The 20,963-nt window shown below is 46.1% G+C and overlaps 1 protein-coding gene across 1 annotated transcript in view; it reads right to left on the minus strand.

Annotated features, from left to right (window-relative positions):
* The window catches only part of LOC115459113 (amine oxidase [flavin-containing] B-like), a gene marked incomplete at its 3' end in the record, with an annotated part of 75,151 nt that overhangs the window by 22,962 nt on the left and 31,226 nt on the right, over window positions 1–20,963 (minus strand). The window contains exons 2-3 of the mRNA XM_030188978.1: window positions 4,627–4,721; window positions 2,566–2,703 (exon numbers count right to left, since the gene is read on the minus strand). Coding sequence (XP_030044838.1) covers window positions 2,566–2,703; window positions 4,627–4,721 — 233 coding nt within the window. The remainder of the gene's footprint in view (window positions 1–2,565; window positions 2,704–4,626; window positions 4,722–20,963) is intronic.

The raw sequence follows: 20,963 nt of genomic DNA on the forward strand, positions 1-20,963 counted from the left end.
TGTTATGGCAAAAAAGCTAAACAAAAAAGTGTAGTCAGATTCCAGGCTGTTGAATTCCTGTGAAATCCTCAGTAGGAAAAAACACTGAGCTGCTGAAACCGGCTGACGACCGGCAGACATCAGTGACGTCAATTATGCAAAACCTGTGTCGGGTCGTCCTTTTGCTGTTTGCAATAAAGGCTTCTTGATATCCTCTCTGGACTTACCTCACTTTTTTGTTTGTTGCTCACGTTCGTGTGAGGTCTTTTCAGCCTTTTTTGTGCGTACACATGTTCCCACCACTACCACGACCCTGCTGTGATTTCAAGACTAAAGCCACCTAAAGGTGAACGAAGATAAACTCAGAAGCAACCCGAGTAAATACTTCTTCACAGAAATGGTGGGGAATTTGGAGAATGGCCTCCCGGTTGAAGTGGTGGAGACAAAAGCAATTCAAGAGAGCTTGAGACATGTACATAGGATCTCTAAGGGAGCGATAGAGAGAGTTGATGGTATGGATGAGCAGACTAGATAGGCCATACGGTCTGTATCTGCCTACGTTTTTCTATGTTTTGTTTTTTTCTTTGTCTCTCATTTTACACGCATAACCCTTTCACAGACCTGCAGGACTAGAACCAGCAGCAGCTCCTGAAGTGTCACAAACCCGTAGTCCTTTCCATACACAAGGATGCTCTCACATAAGAATATAAGTATTGTCATACTGGGACAGACCGAAGGTCCATCAAGCCCAGCATCCTGTTTCCAACAGTGGCCAATCCAGGTAACAAGTACCTGGCAGAACCCCAAAGAGTAGCAACATTCCATGTAGAACCCCGAAGAGTAGCAAGATTCTAGAATTCTAAAGAATAACAAGATTCCATGCAGAATTTCAAAGTGTAGCAACATTCCATATAGAACCCCAAAGAGTAGCAAGATTCTAGAATTCTAAAGAACAACAATATTCCATGCAGAATTTCAAAGAGTAGCAACATTCCATGTAGAACCCCGAAGAGTAGCAAGATTCTAGAATTCTAAAGAATAACAAGATTCCATGCAGAATTTCAAAGTGTAGCAACATTCCATGTAGAACCCCAAAGAGTAGCAAGATTCTAGAATTCTAAAGAACAACAATATTCCATGCAGAATTTCAAAGTGCAGCAACATTCCATGTAGAACCCCAAAGAGTAGCAAGATTCCATTCAGAATCCCAAGTACATAAGTGTTGCCATACTGGAACAGACTGAAGGTCCATCAAGCCCAGCATCCTGTTTCCAACACTGGCCAATCCAGGTCACAAGTACCTGGCAGAACCCCAAAGAGTAGCAACATTCCATGTAGAGCCCTGAAGAGTAGCAAGATTTTAGAATTCTAAAGAATAACAAGATTCCATGCAGAATTTCAAAGTGCAGCAACATTCCATGTAGAACCCCAAAGAGTAGCAACATTCCATTCAGAATCCCAAGTACATAAGGGTTGCCATACTGGGACAGACCGAAGGTCCATCAAGCCCAGCATCCTGTTTCCAACACTGGCCAATCCAGGTCACAAGTACCTGGCAGAACCCCAAAGAGTAGCAACATTCCATGTAGAACCCCAAAGAGTAGCAGCATTCCATTCAGAATCCCAAGTACATAAGTGTTGCCATACTGGGACAGACCGAAGGTCCATCAAGCCCAGCATCCTGTTTCCAACAGTGGCCAATCCAGGTAACAAGTACCTGGCAGAACCCCAAAGAGTAGCAACATTCCATGTAGAACCCCGAAGAGTAGCAAGATTCTAGAATTCTAAAGAATAACAAGATTCCATGCAGAATTTCAAAGTGTAGCAACATTCCATGTAGAACCCCAAAGAGTAGCAAGATTCTAGAATTCTAAAGAACAACAATATTCCATGCAGAATTTCAAAATGCAGCAACATTCCATGTAGAACCCCTAAGAGTAGCAAGATTCTAGAATTCTAAAGAACAACAAGACTCCATGCAGAATTTCAAAGTGTAGCAACATTCCATGTAGAACCCCAAAGAGTAGCAAGATTCCATTCAGAATCCCAAGTACATAAGTGTTGCCATATTGGAACAGACTGAAGGTCCATCAAGCCCAGCATCCTGTTTCCAACACTGGCCAATCCAGGTCACAAGTACCTGGCAGAACCCCAAAGAGTAGCAACATTCCATGTAGAACCCTGAAGAGTAGCAAGATTTTAGAATTCTAAAGAATAACAAGATTCCATGCAGAATTTCAAAGTGCAGCAACATTCCATGTAGAACCCCAAAGAGTAGCAACATTCCATTCAGAATCCCAAGTACATAAGTACATAAGGGTTGCCATACTGGGACAGACCGAAGGTCCATCAATTCCAGCATCCTGTTTCCAACAGCGGCCAGTCCAGGTCACAAGTATCTGGCAAGATCTCAGAACAGTAAAACAGATTTTATATTGCCTATCCCAGAAATACATAGTGGATTTTCACCAAGTCCATCTTAATAATGGCTTATGGACTTTTCTTTTAAGAAGTTATCCAAACCTTTTTTAAACCCACCTGCTGTTTTAGGAAGGAAAGAGGGAAGCTAGTCAGTCTCAGACGTACCTTAACGTGATGAACAAGGCGTTGAACCTCATTCACTTTGTAGTTCTCCACTCCAAGCTCCTTGGCCAGCCGCAGGATACGATTCTGTGTTGGTCCCACGTAGGCCCCACCAAGATCCACATACTTGACCTGCTTGTTCTGTGAAAGGGAGGAAAAACATGGCAAATAGTTGTGATTTAAGTCACATGAGCCTTTGAAACTCATATAGATTTTTATTTAAGGAGTTATACACTCACAACAGGTACCGTAATGCAGTAAATGACGGTAGATAAAGACCTGCATGGTCCATCCCAGTCTGCCCAACGAGGTGGCCAGAGCTGTGCCAGTGTGGAAAGGCTTTTGGCTACTTAATCAGCAGGCCGGGAGAGGATATTCAGCAACACACAACAGGGTCCCCTTGATCATCGCGGTAGTCTGTTTAGTGCCGGGGTGGTCCGTGGACAGAGTCAGAGTGGACCCAGAAAATATGTGGCTTTTGGCGTATTCGGTGTCTGCGCCCACATACCTAACCAAGATAGGACTATCTTTGGCTGGTTAAGGAAGCAGGTGCCGGCACCCGCATAACTTCCAAGTCCAGCAAGAACCCGGATATTTAATGCCTGGCAAGGCCTGACACTGAACATCCGGGTCCATTTTATAAGAACAGAAGAATAGCCATACTGGGTCAGACCAATGGTCCATCTAGCCCAGTATCCTGTTTCCAGCAGTGGCCAATCCAGGTCACAAGTACCTGGCAGAAACCCAAAGAGTTGCAACATTCCAGAATCTCTGAGTAGCAAGATTCCGGAACCCAAAGAGTAGCAAGATTCCATGCTATCGATCCCAGAGCAAGCAGTGGCTTCCCTTTTTAAACTCGGATGCGCTAACCACTGTTACTACATCCTCTGGCAACTAGTTCCAGAGCTTAACTATTCGTTGAGTGAAAAAATATTTCCTCCTATTTGTTTTTAAAGTATTTCCATGTAACTTCCTCGAATGTCCCCTAGTCTTTGCACTTTTGGAATGAGTAAAAAAATCGATTTACTGCTACTCATTCTACACCACTCAGGATTTTGTAGACCTCAGTCTTATCTCCCCTTATCGGTCTCTTTTCCAAGCTGAAGAGCCCTAATCTCTTTAGCCTTTCCTCATACAAGAGGAGTTCCATCCCCTTTATCATTTTGGTCGCTCTTCTTTGAACCTTTTCTAAGTCTGCTATATCTTTTTTGAGATACGGTAACCAGAACTGAATGCAATACTCAAGGTGCGGTCGCACCACGGAGCAATACAGAGGCATTAAAGTATTTTTGGTCTTATTCACCATCCCTTTCCTAATAATTCCTAGCATCCTGTGTGTGTTTTTTTTTTTTTTTTATAGAGCACTAGCTCAGTGTACCCAGCTTGGGTGCCAGCCTTCACAACTGGTTTCAGCCATGGGGGGCACATTTTGCCCCGCCTTCTCACCACTCTCAACTCCCACCACAACTCCACATACCTGGGCTGGTGGGGGACCCCAAGCCCCACCAGCAGAATCCTTCCTGCAGCCATATTCAAAGCTGCACTGCCTGCCCCACTCCCCCCCCACCCTATGCATATGCTTGGTTTTAGTGAAATTGGGGGGGGGGGGCAGGCCCCCAAGGCCTATGCAAGATAGTCATGTATTTACAGAGTAGGGTACTGCAGTGCTCCCTAGGGTGCCCAGCTGGTGTCCTGGCATGTCAGGGGGACCAGTGCACTATGAATTCTGGCTCCGCCCACGACCAAAGGGCTTGGATTTGGTCGTTTTTGAGATGGGCTTCCTCGGTTTCCATTATGGCCGAAAACCGGGGACGACCATCTCTAAGGTCGACCATCTCAACATTTAGGTCGACCATCTCTAAGGTCGACCTAAATGTTGAGATTTGGGCGTCACCGACCGTATTATCGAAATGAAAGATGGACGCCCATCTTGTTTCGATAACACGGGTTTCCCCGCCCCTTCACGGGGCCGTCCTGCGAGGACGCCCTCATGAAAACTTGGGCGCCCCGTTGGATTATGCCCCTCCACGTTAAGTCTTATTCTATGTGTCTGACTGCACATACCCTGGCAGTGAAGGTCCTTCCGCCAACCCTGTCCCGTGCCTCCAGTACAACAACACTCAGCCCTGACTCCACCAGTAACTTGGCTGCCGAGAGACCTAGAAAGAAAGAAAAAATGAGAGGAAAAATGATTTCTAATAATGGACGGTCAAAAAACCAATGGGTTGGTTTATCATGATTGATTATCGTCTGTATTCTCCAAATAAACAAGAGCCTACGAAAAACATAGAAATTGCATAAGCCGTTATAGGGCTGCCCCTTATCAGGACAGTTGCCCCAGAATATCCTGGCAGGCCACATCAGTGCTGGGACAGTCCACGGATGGCGCTGGGGTGGAATTTAGTTATCTGGTTAGTGGTGATCTTCAGCCCATTAACCAGGATAACTATTCAGATGAAGTTATGGGAGGTATAAGGCTGGCAGGGGGGGGCTGTCCAGATAGTGTCAGCACCAAAGCTAGAGTTTCAGTATCAACCACTATCTGGGCACTGGCACTGAGACCTGCATTTAATTTAAAAAAAGCAAGCTGAATATTAACCCAATAGCTGCCCATATAAAAGAGATGGCAATTAACTAACATGGAGGGGCATTTTCGAGCTGACGCCTAAGTCGGACTTTGGATGTTTTGCGCTAAACGTCCCAAATCCGAATAGGAAATATAGCCATTTTGAAAAAAAGCAAAATGTCTATCTTTTTTTTTTTTTAACATCGTTTGTGCTTTGTGCATTTATCTTTTGGGGCCATTTTCAAAACAAAAAACAAAGAAGTGAAAAACAGAGGAAATCAAGCCATTGGGATGTAGAAGGAAACAGTATTTTTAGTGGACTGGTCTCCCAGACATCCCTGGAGAGCAATGGGGCAACCTAGGGGGCACTGCTGTGGACTTCAAGTAAATGCTCCAAAGTACATATCTCACCATTGTTCCCTTATCCTGTCTCCTGAACAGCAGCGTAGCAAGGGCGGGGCGGTGGGGACGGTCTGCTGGAGGGGTGAAGAGAGCAGCCGCACGCCTGTCGGCTCCGCTGTTTCCCTGCTTCCTCTGCCCCGGAACAGGTTACTTCCTGTTCCGGAGCAGAGGGAGCAGGGAGCCAGCGGAGCCGAGAGCCGCGCGGCTGCTCACAGCAGCCAAGAATGCACCCGGAGGGGGGGAGTGTCATTGCACCAGGGGGGGGGGGGGTGTCATTGCACCAGGGGGGTGTCATGCTGCACCCGGGGTGGGGGAGGGGTGCACATCGGCGATCCACCCCAGTTGGCAGTCGAACTAGGAACATCACTGCTCCTGAGCCCTCGAAAACCCACCGCCCCCAACTCTATACCACTACGATAGCCCTTATGGGTGAAGGGGGTCAGCTAAATCTGGATACAGTAGGGTTCTGGCGAGTTTTGGGGGGGGCTGACACTTTCCATCACAAGTGTGACAGGTTGAGGTAGATAGGGACCTGGGTCCCCCACTGTGTACTGCACTGACCACTACAGTACTCCAGGGACCTGCTTGCTGCTCTAATGGATCTGGCTATAACATTTAAATCTGTCCCAGAGGCTGGTAAATACTATTTTTATTCACATTTTGGTCATTTAGGGCACCTTTTTGTGCTGTATTCATTATAAAACCATGTCTACACCAAAACGTTGACGTTTTCGTTTTTTTCCATTGTGGCTGTAAAACGTCCAAGTGTTGGGCACACCCTAATCCCGCCCCCAGCAAACCCCCTTGTGACTTGGATGCACTGCATACCAAATGCATAGAAAAATGTCTGCAAACTAGGTTTCGAAAATACCAATTTGGACATTTTGTGAATAAAATAGAACATGGAAAAGAAAATAAGATGATACCTTTTTTATTGGACATAACTTAATACATTTCTTGATTAGGGCAACCTTCGAAAGCTAATCAAGAAATGTATTAAGTTATGTCCAATAAAAAAGGTATCATCTTATTTTCTTTTCCATCTTTTATTTTGTTTGATTTCTATTGATAACCTTAAGAGTGGACTAACACGGCTACCACACCTCTCTATATGTAGAACCCCAAAGAATAGCAAGATTCTGGAACCCTAAAGAGTAACAAGATTCCAGGCAGAATCTCAAAGAGTAGCAACGTTCCACGCAGAACCCCAAAGAACAGCAAGATTCCGGAATGCTAAAGAGTGACAAGATTCCAGGCAGAATCTCAAAGAGTAGCAGCATTCCATGTAGAATCTCAAAGACTAGCAAGATTCCATGTAGAAGAAGGGCAACCTTCGAAAGCTAATCAAGAAATGTATTAAGTTACGTCCAATAAAAAAGGTATCATCTTATTTTCTTTTCCATGTTTTATTTTGTTTGATTTCTATTGATAACCTTAAGAGTGGACTAACACGGCTACCACACTCCTCTATTTGACATTTTGTGAAGAAATTCATCCAAATGCTACACTTTTGGGGCATTTTTCTCTTTCAAAAATGAGCTCGAAAGTCACCAAAGGTATATTTTAACATTTCAGGTAGAAATCAAAGAGCAAACGATTAAGAAAAAATTACCCTCGTAATCCATCTTTTACTTGTAGAATGGGAACTACATGCGTACATTTTCAACCCTCCCAAACCATTGGCCCCTTGAAACCTCTACCTCCTAAACATCTTCATGTATAAATAAGCAGCTTCCTGAAACTGCCATTTCCACATGGAGCTAACCTACACATGCACATGCCGCTTTTCCATGTGTAAACAATGCTTCTAAAATGACCTCCAATATATTTTAGTTAAAATCGGTACCATCTTCCAGTGGGACATTGAGGTTGGAAATCCATAGCTGAGCAACACCATTCAGGCACCCTAATGCACATTCTGTATCAACATCTGGGCACCCAGATTTCTGGATAGAACACTAGCGTAACATGTCTAACATTTACACGCCTGCACTTACCACAGCCGTACACCTGGCATAACTACCGATGACTAAATGCAGCAAGTGTGCATGTAACTTATTCTGTAACTTATGTGCATGAAAGGGAGCCCCACCCATGCCCCTCATGTCACTCCAATGCTCCTTCCATGCTCCTCTCATGCCCCTTTCATGGTCCTCCCATGCTCCTTCTATACTCCTCCCCTGCCCCTCCCATGCTCTACCCATGCCCCTCCCATGCTCCCCCCATGCCCCTCCAATGCTCCTCCCATGCCCCTCCCATGCTCCTCTCGTGCCCCTCCTATGCTCTTCCCATGCCCCTCATGTCCCTCCAATGCTCCTCTCATGCCCCTCCCATGCCCCTTTCATGCTCCTGTCATGCTCCTTCTATGCTCCTCCCCTGCCCTTCCCATGCTCCTCCCATGCCTCTCTCATGCACCTCTCCTTGCCCCTTCCATGCCTCTCTCATGCTTACAGCGTCTGTTGAGTTTTCAGTGCTTCACAGCGGTTTTATCATTACAAGGTATATCACTCTACATTCTGCACCCATACTTTGTGATTTCCAATCACAAGTGTTTGACCCCTGAAGCAGACGGTTGTTCCATCGAAACATGGCCCCGTGTCGGCACATATACATAGCTGGTGCTGAATAAAGTTGCTTCGGCTGATGAGATTTCCTGGTCCACCCCTACTTTCCTGTACTAGCACTTCCCTCCATGCTTCTCTCATGCCCCATCCGTACTCCTCCCATGCTTCGCCCATGTGAATGCCCCCTTGCATTTACCTCCCTGCTGTCACTTTCACAGGTAAGTGTACATTTACCCGTGAAAGTGACAGTATTCCATTTACACGCTCAAATGGTGTATAAATGCTTGTGCCCAGTTATAGAACCAGGGGGGTAAACATTTGGGGATATTTAATCAGAAGAAGCTGGTTCTTTCTGAAAACTTTCTCCAGTCTTCCAATTATCCCACACAATAAATTCTGATCATGCATCAGGGTTGACTTCTGATGCCTTAGGATACAAGTTTGGTCCTGTAACATATCACAAGCCATAACATTCTGCTGCAAACCTGGCTCCTGACCAAGACATTTCTGTTCATCCAGACACAGCATTTCCAGGCAGTCTATCTCTCTCTAGTCTCTTCTAATGTGAATACCCTGAGGAGCGGTTAACACATTCCTGCCCAACCAGCTCACAGTCTGCAGATCTGAAACAAGTATAGCAATCCCTGTGCCATCCCGCAGGAAGGAAGCCCCTACATAAGTACATAAGTATTGCCATACTGGGACAGACCAAAGGTCCACCAAACCCAGCATCCTGTTTCCAACAGTGGCCAATCCAGGTCACAAATACCCGGCAAGATCCCAAAAAAGTACAAAACATTTCATACTGCTTATCCCAGAAATAGTGGATTTTCCTCAAGTCCATTTAATAACGGTCTATGGACTTTTCCTTTAGGAAGCCGTCCAAACCTTTTTAAAACTCCGCTAAGCTAACCGCCTTTACCACATTCTCTGGCAACGAATTCCAGAGTTTAATTACACGTTGAGTGAAGAAAAAGTTTCTCTGATCACCCCTTCCTAATACAATTATGTTTATTAAAGTTTTTAATATACTGCCACTTCTAACAAAGATCGCAGCGGTTTACAATGAAATTCAAAGCACAAAACAACAACAACTGAAAAGAACTCCATAAATGAGAGGACAGAACAATCACACAAGATCAGACACAACTGATATCACATAGCCCAGAGTCAACTGCCAGGGGGTAAAGGGAAAGGGAATGTGACTTGATATACCACCTTTCTGTGGTTTTTGCAACTACATTCAAAGCAGTTTACATAGTATATAAAGGTACTTATTTGTACCTGGGGCAATGGAGGGTTAAGTGACTTGTCCAGGGTCACAAGGGGCTGTAGTGGGATCTTGAATCCACTTCCCCAGGATCAAAGTCCACTGCATTAACCACTAGCCTACTCCTCCACTAGCAACAGACCATGTAGAACCTCACATAGCAGCAACAGAATCTCAAATAGTAGCAACATTCCATGTACAGGGCCGCCGAGAGACTGGGCCGGGCCCGGGACAAGGCCGCCCCCGGGCCCGCCCCACTGCCATCCCCCCAGGTTGTCCCCCCCCCGAGGGGGGCCCGGCGCCACAGTCCCACCCGCCTCTGTGCAGGACGTCAGACGCACAGAAGCCCTGCAGAGTACAGCGAAGATCAGCTGAGAGAAGCGTGTCTGTGTGGGCCGCGCACGCCGGAGTCAGAAGACAGCACTTCTGCTGACGGGGGTTCGGGTGGAAGGGGCACGGTGGTGGGTGGGACTGCGGCACCGGGCCCCCCTTGGAGGCCTGGGCCCCGGGAATTTTGTCCCCCCTGTCCCCCCCTCTCGGCGGCCCTGTCCATGTAGAATCTCAATACGGAGAGGGAAATGGGACTTGATATACTGCCTTTCCGTGGGGTTTGCATCAAGGAGGTTTAATAGACAGGAGATGAAGTGACGTCAAAATGCTGGAACCAGTTAGGTTAGTCTGAGTTTTCCCTTACCCGCGGTGCTGTCATCCTCGAATACTCAAAACAAAGCAAGCAAACCTATGAGATGCTGCATCTACATTGTCATTCTTAATTGTTGGTAGCATTTTTATTTAATCTCACTTATATTTTCAAACATGACAGCTTGTGCAGCATACGGACGTACACAGAGGAAGCATAAAAACGGGATAACTTTTCATAGGTAGAGTAGTCATTTGTTATACATCTTAATCAGTGGTCAGTTGAAGGGGCTGGTTACAGGGACACCCTAGCACAGTGATGGGCAACCTTTTGAGCTTGGTGTGTCAAAATTCGCCAAAAAACCGAGCATAACTCGGGTGGTGTGTCACTTCGAGAAAAATCACTGCTACTAGGACTGCCCCCGGGCCCCCCTACCCGAGATTGCTGCCCACCCGAGGTCGCCGGGGCCCCCTCCACCCGCTACCGGGCTCGGAACTAACCTTAAAGCCTCCTTTCACATCGCAGCAAGCAGCAGCAGGGCAGACCTCTCCTCCTTCCTTCTGTGCTCTGCCCTCGCGGACGTTACGTCAGGTGAGGGCGGGACATGGAAGGAAGGAGTGGCCTGCCCTGCTGCTGCGACGTGAAAGGAGGCTTTAAGGTTAGTTTCTGGGAGCGAGGAGGAAGGGCGGACCACACTGCGTCGGCTCCGCGTGTCATCGAAAATGGCTACGCGTGTCAGTGCTGACACGCGTGTCATAGGTTCGCCATCAGGGCCCTAGCATGTGTTATGTTCATGCAGAGATTTTGTTTCTCCTGGTAATGGGCCACTAAAACAGACATCACGTTATGGGAATCAGGTGCTTAACATTCAGAGTTTCTAACTATCTATTTATTTATTTATGACAGTCATGTCCCACATTTAACATGTATTAGGTCAAAACCTGGGAGCATTTGAAAACTTTTTTTTACCTGTGCCTAGATGGTTTGTGGGAACTTGCTCCTTCCATTTTGAAGAACGCAGTAGTATATTATAAATATGCACTTAGTATTGCTTATTACTATTATTTACTACTGGTTGATATAAAGCAGAAGTTAACCAAGTCAACTTCATGCTTTGTTATATAATTTTTAATAGTATTTTTCTCAGTCATTACCCAAATACAAATAAAATTATAATTAAATTACATTCCTCCCCGGGAACTCCGTTCACTGGGTAAATCTCTCTTATCTGCACCCTTCTCCTCCACCGCTAACTCCAGACTCCGTTCCTTTTATCTTGCTGCACCATATGCCTGGAATAGACTTCCTGAGCCGGTACATCAAGCTCCATCTCTGGCCGTCTTCAAATCTAAGCTAAAAGTCCACCTTTTTTATGCTGCTTTTAACTCCTAACCCTTATTCACTTTGTTCAGAACCCTTATTTTATCATCCTCACTTTAATATTCCCTTATCTCTTATTTGTCCTGTTTGTCTGTCCTAATTAGATTGTAAGCTCTGTCAAGCAGGGACTCTCTCTTCATGTTCAAGTGTACAGCGCTGCGTACGTCTAGTAGTGCTACAGAAATGATAAGTAGTAGTGGTAGTCTTTGGGATTCTAGAATCTTGCTACTCTTTGGGATTCCGGAATCTTGTTACTCTTTGGGATTCTGAATGGAATCTTGCTACTCTTGGATTCCGGAATCTTGCTACTCTTTGTCATTATCCCTTATTTGTCCTGTTTCTCTGTCCTAATTAGATTGTAAGCTCTGTCGAGCAGGGACTCTCTCTTCATGTTCAAGTGTACAGCGCTGCGTACGTCTAGTAGCGCTTTAGAAATGATAAGTAGTAGTGTTTGGGATTCTGGAATCTTGCTACTCTTTGGGATTCTGGAATCTTGCTACACTTTGGGATTATCTCTTGTTTGTCCTGTTTGTCTGTCCTGATTAGATTGTAAGCTCTGTCGAGCAGGGACTCTCTCTTCATGTTCAAGTGTACAGCGCTGCGTACGTCTAGTAGCGCTTTAGAAATGATAAGTAGTAGTGTTTGGGATTCTGGAATCTTGCTACTCTTTGGGATTCTGGAATCTTGCTACTCTTTGGGATTATCTCTTGTTTGTCCTGTTTGTCTGTCCTGATTAGATTGTAAGCTCTGTCGAGCAGGGACTCTCTCTTCATGTTCAAGTGTACAGCACTGCGTACGTCTAGTAGTGCTATAGAAATGATAAGTAGTAGTAGTAGTAATGTTAATTATGCGATCGTGTCTGCCTCTTATGGTAGCTTTTGTTAATTAAAGCCGTGTCAGAAAAATATTTGCAAGTGCGATTTTATTATGTAGGCAAACAATACACTGCCAAAATACAAAACAGGAAGCAGCACAGTATTAGTCGCCAAGTTTATACAAAGATGATTATTTTCAGTGGGAAATAAATCTGTTGGCTGCCTGCTATGTGAATATTCCATCACTGTTTAATTATTGCTACCAATTATTACATATTTAGGGCGTATGCCTTAAACATAGATTGTTTACATTTGTTTACCTAGACCTTGCATGCACATGGTATTTCTTATTAAACCAAAGTGTGTTTAAACAATTTGGTATGAACTGTGTTGTTTATGGCTTTACTTGTTATGAAATGCTTTGAATCCTACTGTTGTGTTATTTTGGCCGGTGGAGACAGTCAGATGGGCTCATAGGGAGGGAGGGGAGTACGGGAGGGAGGGTTCTTGGAGTAAAAGCAAAAGTTTTTATTGTGCCATGTTGGATGGTTTACTGTTTTTTTTTTTTTCTTGATCTGTATGAAGTTTATCAACCAACATGTTTTGCACTTAATAAAGATGATTAAAACATAAAAAATAAGTTTTGGATGTTACTGAATTCTATTATTCTGTCTCACTGTATTTCCAGTTTTGGCACAGTATCAGCCATCACAAGAACAAATTATAAGAAAACCAATGGTCTTATAGCCCATTTAGTTATGTTTCCACAAATGAGAGATCTGTTTGACAGAAAATATTTGTATTATTTTGACTTGCAAACCACTTGTCCCTGAAACATGCTCAAACAACAGAATAATCCATTTGTGTTATCTAACAGGTAAAGTTCTACAAAACAGATGAAGACGTGATTACATGTGCCCCAATGAAAGGAGAGCTGAATTCAGCTTCCATTTAATTTCAATATATTCCATCATCTTTATAACACTAGGCTTCCCAAAGCAGATTACAACAACATTTAAGATGAACCCATCAGGAAACAGGATATCCTCACTGAAATTTGGCTATCTGTATTGTATACAGTGTATTTATTTAGTGTTGTGTCGAAAAATGAGCACAAAATATAGAATTTTTTCCCTAGGGAGCCGGAATGGGAATTGACAGCTTCACAGATCTACTACAATCTAATTAGGACAGACAAACAGGACAAATAAGAGGGAATTACTAAGGTGAGAATGATAGAACATGGGTACTGAACAAGTGAATAAGGGTTAGGAGTTAAAAGCAGCATCAAAAAGTTGGGCTTTTAGCTTAGATTTGAAGACGGCTAGAGATGGAGCTTGTCGTACCAGCTCAGGAAGTCTATTCCAGGCATATGGTGCAGCAAGATAAAAGGAACAGAGTCTAGAGTTAGCGGTGGAGGAGAAGGATGCAGATAAGAGAGATTTACCCAGTGAACTGAAGAGATTTTAGACTATGTGAGAAATTTTACAGTTATTTTCAATTTCAGTTTTGTACAAAAACTTAGGAGGCAGTGATATAATTTAGAACCTCCAGTCAACCAATGTGCGTGCCAATTTTATAACAACATCTGGGAACTAAGATGTCATTTGTGAGACCCTGGGTGATGGTCGTGGGGTAGGGTTACCATATTTTGTCCCCCAAAAAGGACACATGCCCCGCCCCTTTCACACCCACCCTGCCCCCATTTGACACCCTCGCTCCGCCCCCTGTCATAGTTTCCCCTCTCCCCTGTCACACACCCCGTCACCCCCCTCCCCTTACCTAACTACTGCCCTGGTGGTCTAGTGACTTCTTTGGGGCAGGAAAGAGCCCCCTCTTTCCTGCCCGGAGTGCTGCCGTGCATGCATCCTTCCTGTTGGTGATCTCAATGCCGATTCAAAATGGCCACCAAGAGTTGACGTCTCGTGAGGTCACGTCAACTCTCGGCAGCCATCTTGAATTGGCGCCGAGATCAGCAACAGGAAGGATGCATGCAGGGCAGCGCTCCGGCCAGGAACGAGGGGGCTCTTTCCTGCCCCGAAGGCGGAAGAGGTCACTAGACCACCAGGGCAGTAGTAAGTAATGGGAAAGGAGGCTAGCAATCTGCCCGTTTGTCCAAGTTTCTGGACAAATGGGCAGGCTAGCGGGGGGGGGGGGGGGCGTCCTATAGTTTCTTTATGATTTGTTCTTTGCATCCCGATAGAATTCCATTGCAGTAGTCTACCTGGCTTAGTACCATTGATTGTATCAAGTTGCGGAATATTTCCTTGGGGAAGAATGGTTTCACGCGATTTGAGTTTCCACATTGAGTGAAACAATAGCGTTCCTAGCTCTTTTCACACTTCAATAACCACTGTCCTGTTTTCTGCACACCTCATTTTTCTTTTGCTGTCAGGAATCCGTAGCTGTGCCCCCCTTTTTGGACCCACGTTTGATTTTTACTTGCAGGCCTCAGCGCCTAAATTTATGCAAGTAATTTCTAATTGACGCCAATTAGAACCAATGATTGATTGTTAGGGCCCAATTATGGCACTAATTGGCTCATTATTCAATTGCATTATGGGCACAAATTGGGGATGCGCACAATGTTTAGCTACTTTTATAGAATTGGGGTGATAAAGTCCATTCTGTTAAATACTTTTATTCTATTAAATAGTTCGAATGCTCTCATTAGGAGCTCAAATATTGAACTTAATCATCAGAAAAACTTATCTTTCCTTCTTCTTTCTTCCCGTAACAGCACGAGAGAACTGACACAGATCTTCAGTCTACAGCAGAAACATCCTCCATGGACAAGCAGTGGCTCCTATCCACTACCCTTTCTCTAGATTTGATTTGCATTGGATCCAACCTTCAATCGAATAAAACTTGTGTCTTTAATTGTTACTGTAGGGGATACTCTATGTCTGCTGCATCTCTAGCCATAGGCAGCCTCTACTTTGTGCTTAATTCAGTAATGCTCTGAGACAACCCTATTACATCTGTCCTTTGATATTGTATCACCAAAGACTGCTACCCTAATGAAAGACAAGCAGCCAACTGCTATGCAAGGTAAGGCCGCTGAGTAACAGCATTTGTAGAATTCTAGACAGCGCCCTGTGGAAAGACTGGGATCACCATCCACCGTGGCTGAGGAGAACCCACTCTGCTACCACCACGCCCTTCAAACAGTGGCATTCTCTGCAGCCACAGAGGTCATGTATCCGTAAAGCTGCCATGCAAGTGTTGCATTGACTCAGTGGCTCTTGCATCATTCGCCATCTCCTTTAGAACGTATGGAATATTACAGAAATACACATTCAAGACTCATTGGGGAAGCGGGTCGGCTAAATCCCATGGTCGGTGCTTAGCCCAGATATTCAGTGCCGGGCCATTTATGGTGACTAGCATTACATATCCAGGGGGGTTATTCGGCTGTTTTAAGCTTCTGGCTAAGGGGGCCCTTTTACTAAAGGTTGGAACACAGCAACAGGTAACTACCACTGGGCTACCACGGGGGGCCTGGCAGTAGTTCCCATCCCCAGCCCGCGCCAAAAACAATTTTCTATTTTTGTAACGCCGGTGCTTACCCAGCAGTAATCGGGCAGCGCCACCAGGTTAGCGAGGGAGCCCTTTCCGCCACCTCAATGGGTGGTGGTATGTGCTCCCCCCCCCCACTGAAATGGCCGCACGGCATGTGGTTCACTTACCGCACAGCAGGGCCGTAGCTACGGGGTGCCACGGGGGCATGGGTCCCCCCAAATTTCAACCGGGCCCCAGGTTTGGCTGGTGGGGGTCCCCAACCCCCACCAGCCGAAGCCTTCTTCAGCGCCGGTCTCTGGCACAGCCACGTTCTCTGCCTGCAGGGGGCAGACAGCGAACGTGGCTACACCGGAGACCGGCGCTAAAGAAGGCTTCGGCTAGCGGGGGTTGGGGACCCCCGCCAGCAAAGGTATTTGTTTGTGAGGGAGTGAGGCGAGGCAGTGGGTGGGCGAGGAGGCGAGGTGAGGCGAGGGGGGTGGCGGGGTGGCACTCAAAATGTGCCCCCAACCTCGGGCTCTGGCCCCCTCCCACCGTGAGGTCTGGCTACGCCCCTGCCACGCGGCCATTTCTTTTCCAGCAAATAAAAGACAGCCTTTTACCCTCTGTGGTAAAAGGGGGCCTCAGTGCGAGTCAAAAGCACGTGCTGACGCTAGCGCAGACCCACTTTTATCGCAGCTTAGTAAAAACACCCCTTAATATTCAGCACTGGCTGGTTAAGTTTGTAGCAGCCAGAGATAGGCCTGCTATTGAAGCGGTCCGATATGGCTGCTTAACTTAGCTAGTGAAGCGCTAAATAGTCGTGTCTAGCCAGCTATATTGCGCGATATAGCCAGTTAGCCACTATAGAGCACGGCTATCCCCTGCTGAATATTCACGGATAACCGGTTAAGTGCTATTTAACTGGCCAGGAGACATTCCTGGCTGGTTAAATACTTTTGAACATCAGGGGGATTATGAATGGCTTAAATTCTAGACCAAAAATAAGCAAAATCTCTGTAGGACACCGCCCTCTTCCTTCTAAGGAGCCCTTTTACTGAAGTATGTTAGGCACTTAAAATGCGATGTAGCATGCGATAACTACTACTACTACTTATCATTTCTATAGTGCTACTAGACGTACGCAGTGCTGTACACTTGAACATGAAGAGACAGTCCCTGCTCGACAGAGCTTACAATCTAATCAGAACAGACAAACAGGCCAGATAAGGGATAAGGACAAAGAGCAGCAAGATTCCGGAATCCCAAAGAGTAGCAAGGTTCCGGAATCCCAAAGACTACTACTAGTTATCATTTCTATAGCGCTATTAGACGTACGCAGTGCTGTACACTTCAACATGAAGAGACAGTCCCTGCTCGACAGAGCTTACAATCTAATCAGAACAAACAGGTCAGATAAGGGATAAGGACAAAGAATAGCAAGATTCCGGAATCCCAAAGAGTAGCAAGATTCTGACTACTACTACTACTACTTATCATTTCTATAGCGCTACTAGACGTACGCAGCGCTGTACACTTGAACATGAAGAGACAGTCCCTGCTCAACAGAGCTTACTATCTAATTAGGACAGACAAACAGGACAAATAAGAGACCAGGGAATTACTAAGGTGGGAATGATAAAACATGGGTACTGAACAAGTGAGTAAGGGTTAGGAGTTAAAAGCAGCATCAACAAGGTGGGCTTTCAGCCTAGATTTGAAGACGGCCAGAGATGGAGCTTGACGTACTGGCTCAGGAAGTCTATTCCAGGCATATGATGCAGCAAGGTAAAAGGAAAGGAGTCTGGAGTTAGCAGTAACATGTTTTCATTATTTTGACATTTATCACACACTAACCCACGTACTAAGGGCATTCAGTGTTACGGGCAGAGCATGGGTGGAGAGTGGGCATGGAAGGCATATTGTAGGTAGTGCACAACACATACTACGCTCTAACCATCATTTCCGCAGTTAGCTTGGGCCTACTTAATGCGACCTGAGTACGGTTCAGTAATGGACATTTTAATGCGGGACTTGCTTAAGGACATGCTGGGCAAGTCCCTATAAGTTGCTGTGTTAGATTTGGAACGACCATTGCATAAATATTCTGTGTTAAGCCAAAATAACTGAAAAATCTAATGGATGTTACTATAGGGCCCCCAGGGCCACCGCTGAGAGACATACGTAGACCTGGAGCAAACAGTCTTAGGGGGGCCCCCACCCCCGCACCATCAGTTAAGAAACATAGGGGCGTAGCCAGCAGCCCATGGAGGGGGGGAATCTGGGGCCACCCATTTATTTCTGCTCTCTCCCCAACTCTATCCCACCCGCCTATTAAAAACGTTACCTTTGCTGGCTGGGATGACCAAGCCTCCCCTGATGTAAAGAAGTTGGCAGCATGTTCTCTAACCACTGACCCCAGCAATCCTCGCGCATGCTCAGTTCATGTGCGCAAACTGAGCATGTGCAGAGTGCTGGCGTTGGCTGCTAGAAAGCATGTTGCCGACTCCCTCACTCCAGGGCAAGTTTGGGCTTTGGAGCTATTTGGCTGGCATCCCCACCAGCCATTCAAGGTACTGCAGTTGGGCAGGCCGAAGCCCAAAGTGGAAGCACCCCATGCCACTGGGTCAGCCAGGCCCCCCCTTCGAGGCTGGGCCTTGGAAATCTTGCCCCCCCCTCTCAGAGGGCCTGAGAGCCCCCTAAGAGACAGCCATTCCACAGCTGACCCTACAAAAAAATGTCCTAAAACTCCAATATTTCGGGTCCATTCTCTGAAGCCTTTACCCGTCTTGCCCCAGTAAGGTGTCCTTGAAGAGTATTACCTTTAGTCATTTGGCAGAGCAATGCAAGATTACCATTAAATGAAAAGACTCAATTTCCACATATAAAGGGAATCTAAATGTTTACTTTCTGATTTTTTAGCTGCCACCTCTAGCCTAGCGGTTAGTGCAGTGGACTTTGATCCTGGGGAACTGAGTTCAATTCCCACTGCAGCTCCTTGTGACTCTGGGCAAGTCACTTAACCCTCCATTGCCCCTGGTACAAAATAAGTACCTGAATATATGTAAACCGCTTTCAATGTAGTTGCAAAAAAAAAAAAAAAAAACAACTCAGAAAGGCGGTACATCAAGTCCCATTTCCCTTTCCCTATTTCAGATTCTAAATGGAATGTTGCTGCTATCTAAGATTCTACATGGAATGTTGCTACTATTGAGATTCTGTTGCTACTATTGGAGATTCTAAATGGAATGTTGCTACTATTTGAGATTCTACATGGAATATTGCTATTCCACTAGCAACATTCCATGTAGAAGCCTGCCCTTGCAGATCAGCAACGCGGCCGCGCAGGTCCGTTTCTGTGAGTCTGACGTCCTGCACACATGTGCAGGACATCAGACTCACAGAAACAGAAGCCTGCGCGGCCGCATTGGTGATCTGCAAGGGCAGGCTTCTACATGGAATGTTGCTAGTGGAGGAGTAGCCTAGTGGTTAGTGCAGCAGACTCTGATTCTGGGGAACAGGGTTCGATTCCCACTGAGGCTCCTTGTGACTCTGGGCAAGTCACTTAACCCTCCACTGCCCCTGGTACAAAATAAGTACCTGAATATATGTAAACCTCTTTGAATGCAGTTGCAAAAAAACCTCAGGAAGGCGGTATATCAAGTCCCATTTCCCTTTCTGCCCCAGAAGTACAAAGCAAGGAACTTTTCAGGACGAAGCAAATGAATACATTGAAGAGAAATGCACAGATTATTAGCTTTCTTTGAAGCCTCCAGCGAGTAGCAGACTCAGGCTTCCATCCATTGAGTGATGGCAGGGTAGCAGGTCTTGGAAAGTTGCTATGGCAACCAAAAGCCCAACGACCTCTTGTTATCCGGGAGAGCAGAACTAGAAATTCTGGCTTTCACCTTCTTTGCTTTGAGCTGTTTTAAGTGTAGCAAGGCAATCATAATGAAACCCCTGTTGAAATCCTTTCCAATTTGCCTTTCAAACATGCATTCCGAAGTCTAATCGCTGTACGTTACAGAAATGTCAGACATTGCAATCATCAAACTTTCATATCCTGCTGAATAGGTTATTGCTTTGTCTGTTAGAATTGTTTGCTGTGCCCGAGGAGAGCTGTCAGCTGGTTTTGAAAAGAAAGAAACTGGAAGGGGGCACGTCCAGGACTAATGGGGAAAATTTCTGTAGGGAAAGGTAGTGAATGCATGGAAAGGCCTTGAAGGGAGGAAATGGAAACAAAAACTTTGAAGGTATCTGAGTGGAGGAGAGGCCTAGTGGTTAGGGTGGTGGACTTTGGACCTGGGGAACTGAGGAACTGAGTTCGATTCCCACTTCAGGCACAGGCAGCTCCTTGTGACTCTGGGCAAGTCACTTAACCCTCCATTGCCCCATGTAAGCCGCATTGAGCCTGCCACGAGTGGGAAAGCGCAGGGTACAAATGTAACAAAAATAAAATAGATACTATTGGAGATTCTACATGGAATGTTGCTATTCCACTAGCAACATTCCATGTAGAAGGCTGCGCAGGCTTCTGTGAGTCTGACGTCCTGCACAGAAGCAGAAGTCTGCGCGGCCACATTGGTGATCTGCAAGGGCCGACTTGTACATGGAATGTTGCTAGTGGAATAGCAACATTCCATGTAGAATCTCCAATAGTAGCAACAGTGGAGGAGTGAACAGTGGAGGAGTGGCCTAGTGGTTAGTGGTTAGGGTGGTGGACTTTGGTCCTGAGGACATGAGTTCAATTCCCACTTCAGGCACAGGCAGCTCCTTGTGACTCTGGGCAAGTCACTTAACCCTCCATTGCCCCATGTAAGCCACATTGAGCCTGCCATGAGTGGGAAAGCAAAGCACAGGGGTACAAATGTAACAAAACAAAAAGAAAAGTTAAGAGGAAATAGACTTAGGAAGAATCTAAGAAATTACTCTTTAATGAAAAGGGTGGTGGATGCATCAGGGGCGTAGTCAGACTTCCGTGGGAGGGGGGTCCAAAGCCTGAGGGGAGGGGGCACATTTTAGCCCTCCCCCGGCGCCGCCGCCATTGCCACCCCCCACGTCTTTTCCGACCCCCCTCCCACCGCAAACCCTCCCCCGCCGCCGCCTACCTTCACTTTTGCTGGCGAGGGACCCCACTCCCCGCCAGCCGACGTCCTCTCCGTCCTGCCCCTGCTCTTGTTGCATGCATTGCTGACATCCTGCACGTTGTACGTGCATGACGTCAGACTCAGAGAACAGAGTTCTGTTCTCCGAGTCTGACGTCGCA

The sequence above is a fragment of the Microcaecilia unicolor genome, unplaced genomic scaffold (genome assembly GCF_901765095.1).
Source record: "Microcaecilia unicolor unplaced genomic scaffold, aMicUni1.1, whole genome shotgun sequence".
In the NCBI taxonomy this organism is placed as follows: Eukaryota; Metazoa; Chordata; class Amphibia; order Gymnophiona; family Siphonopidae; genus Microcaecilia; species Microcaecilia unicolor.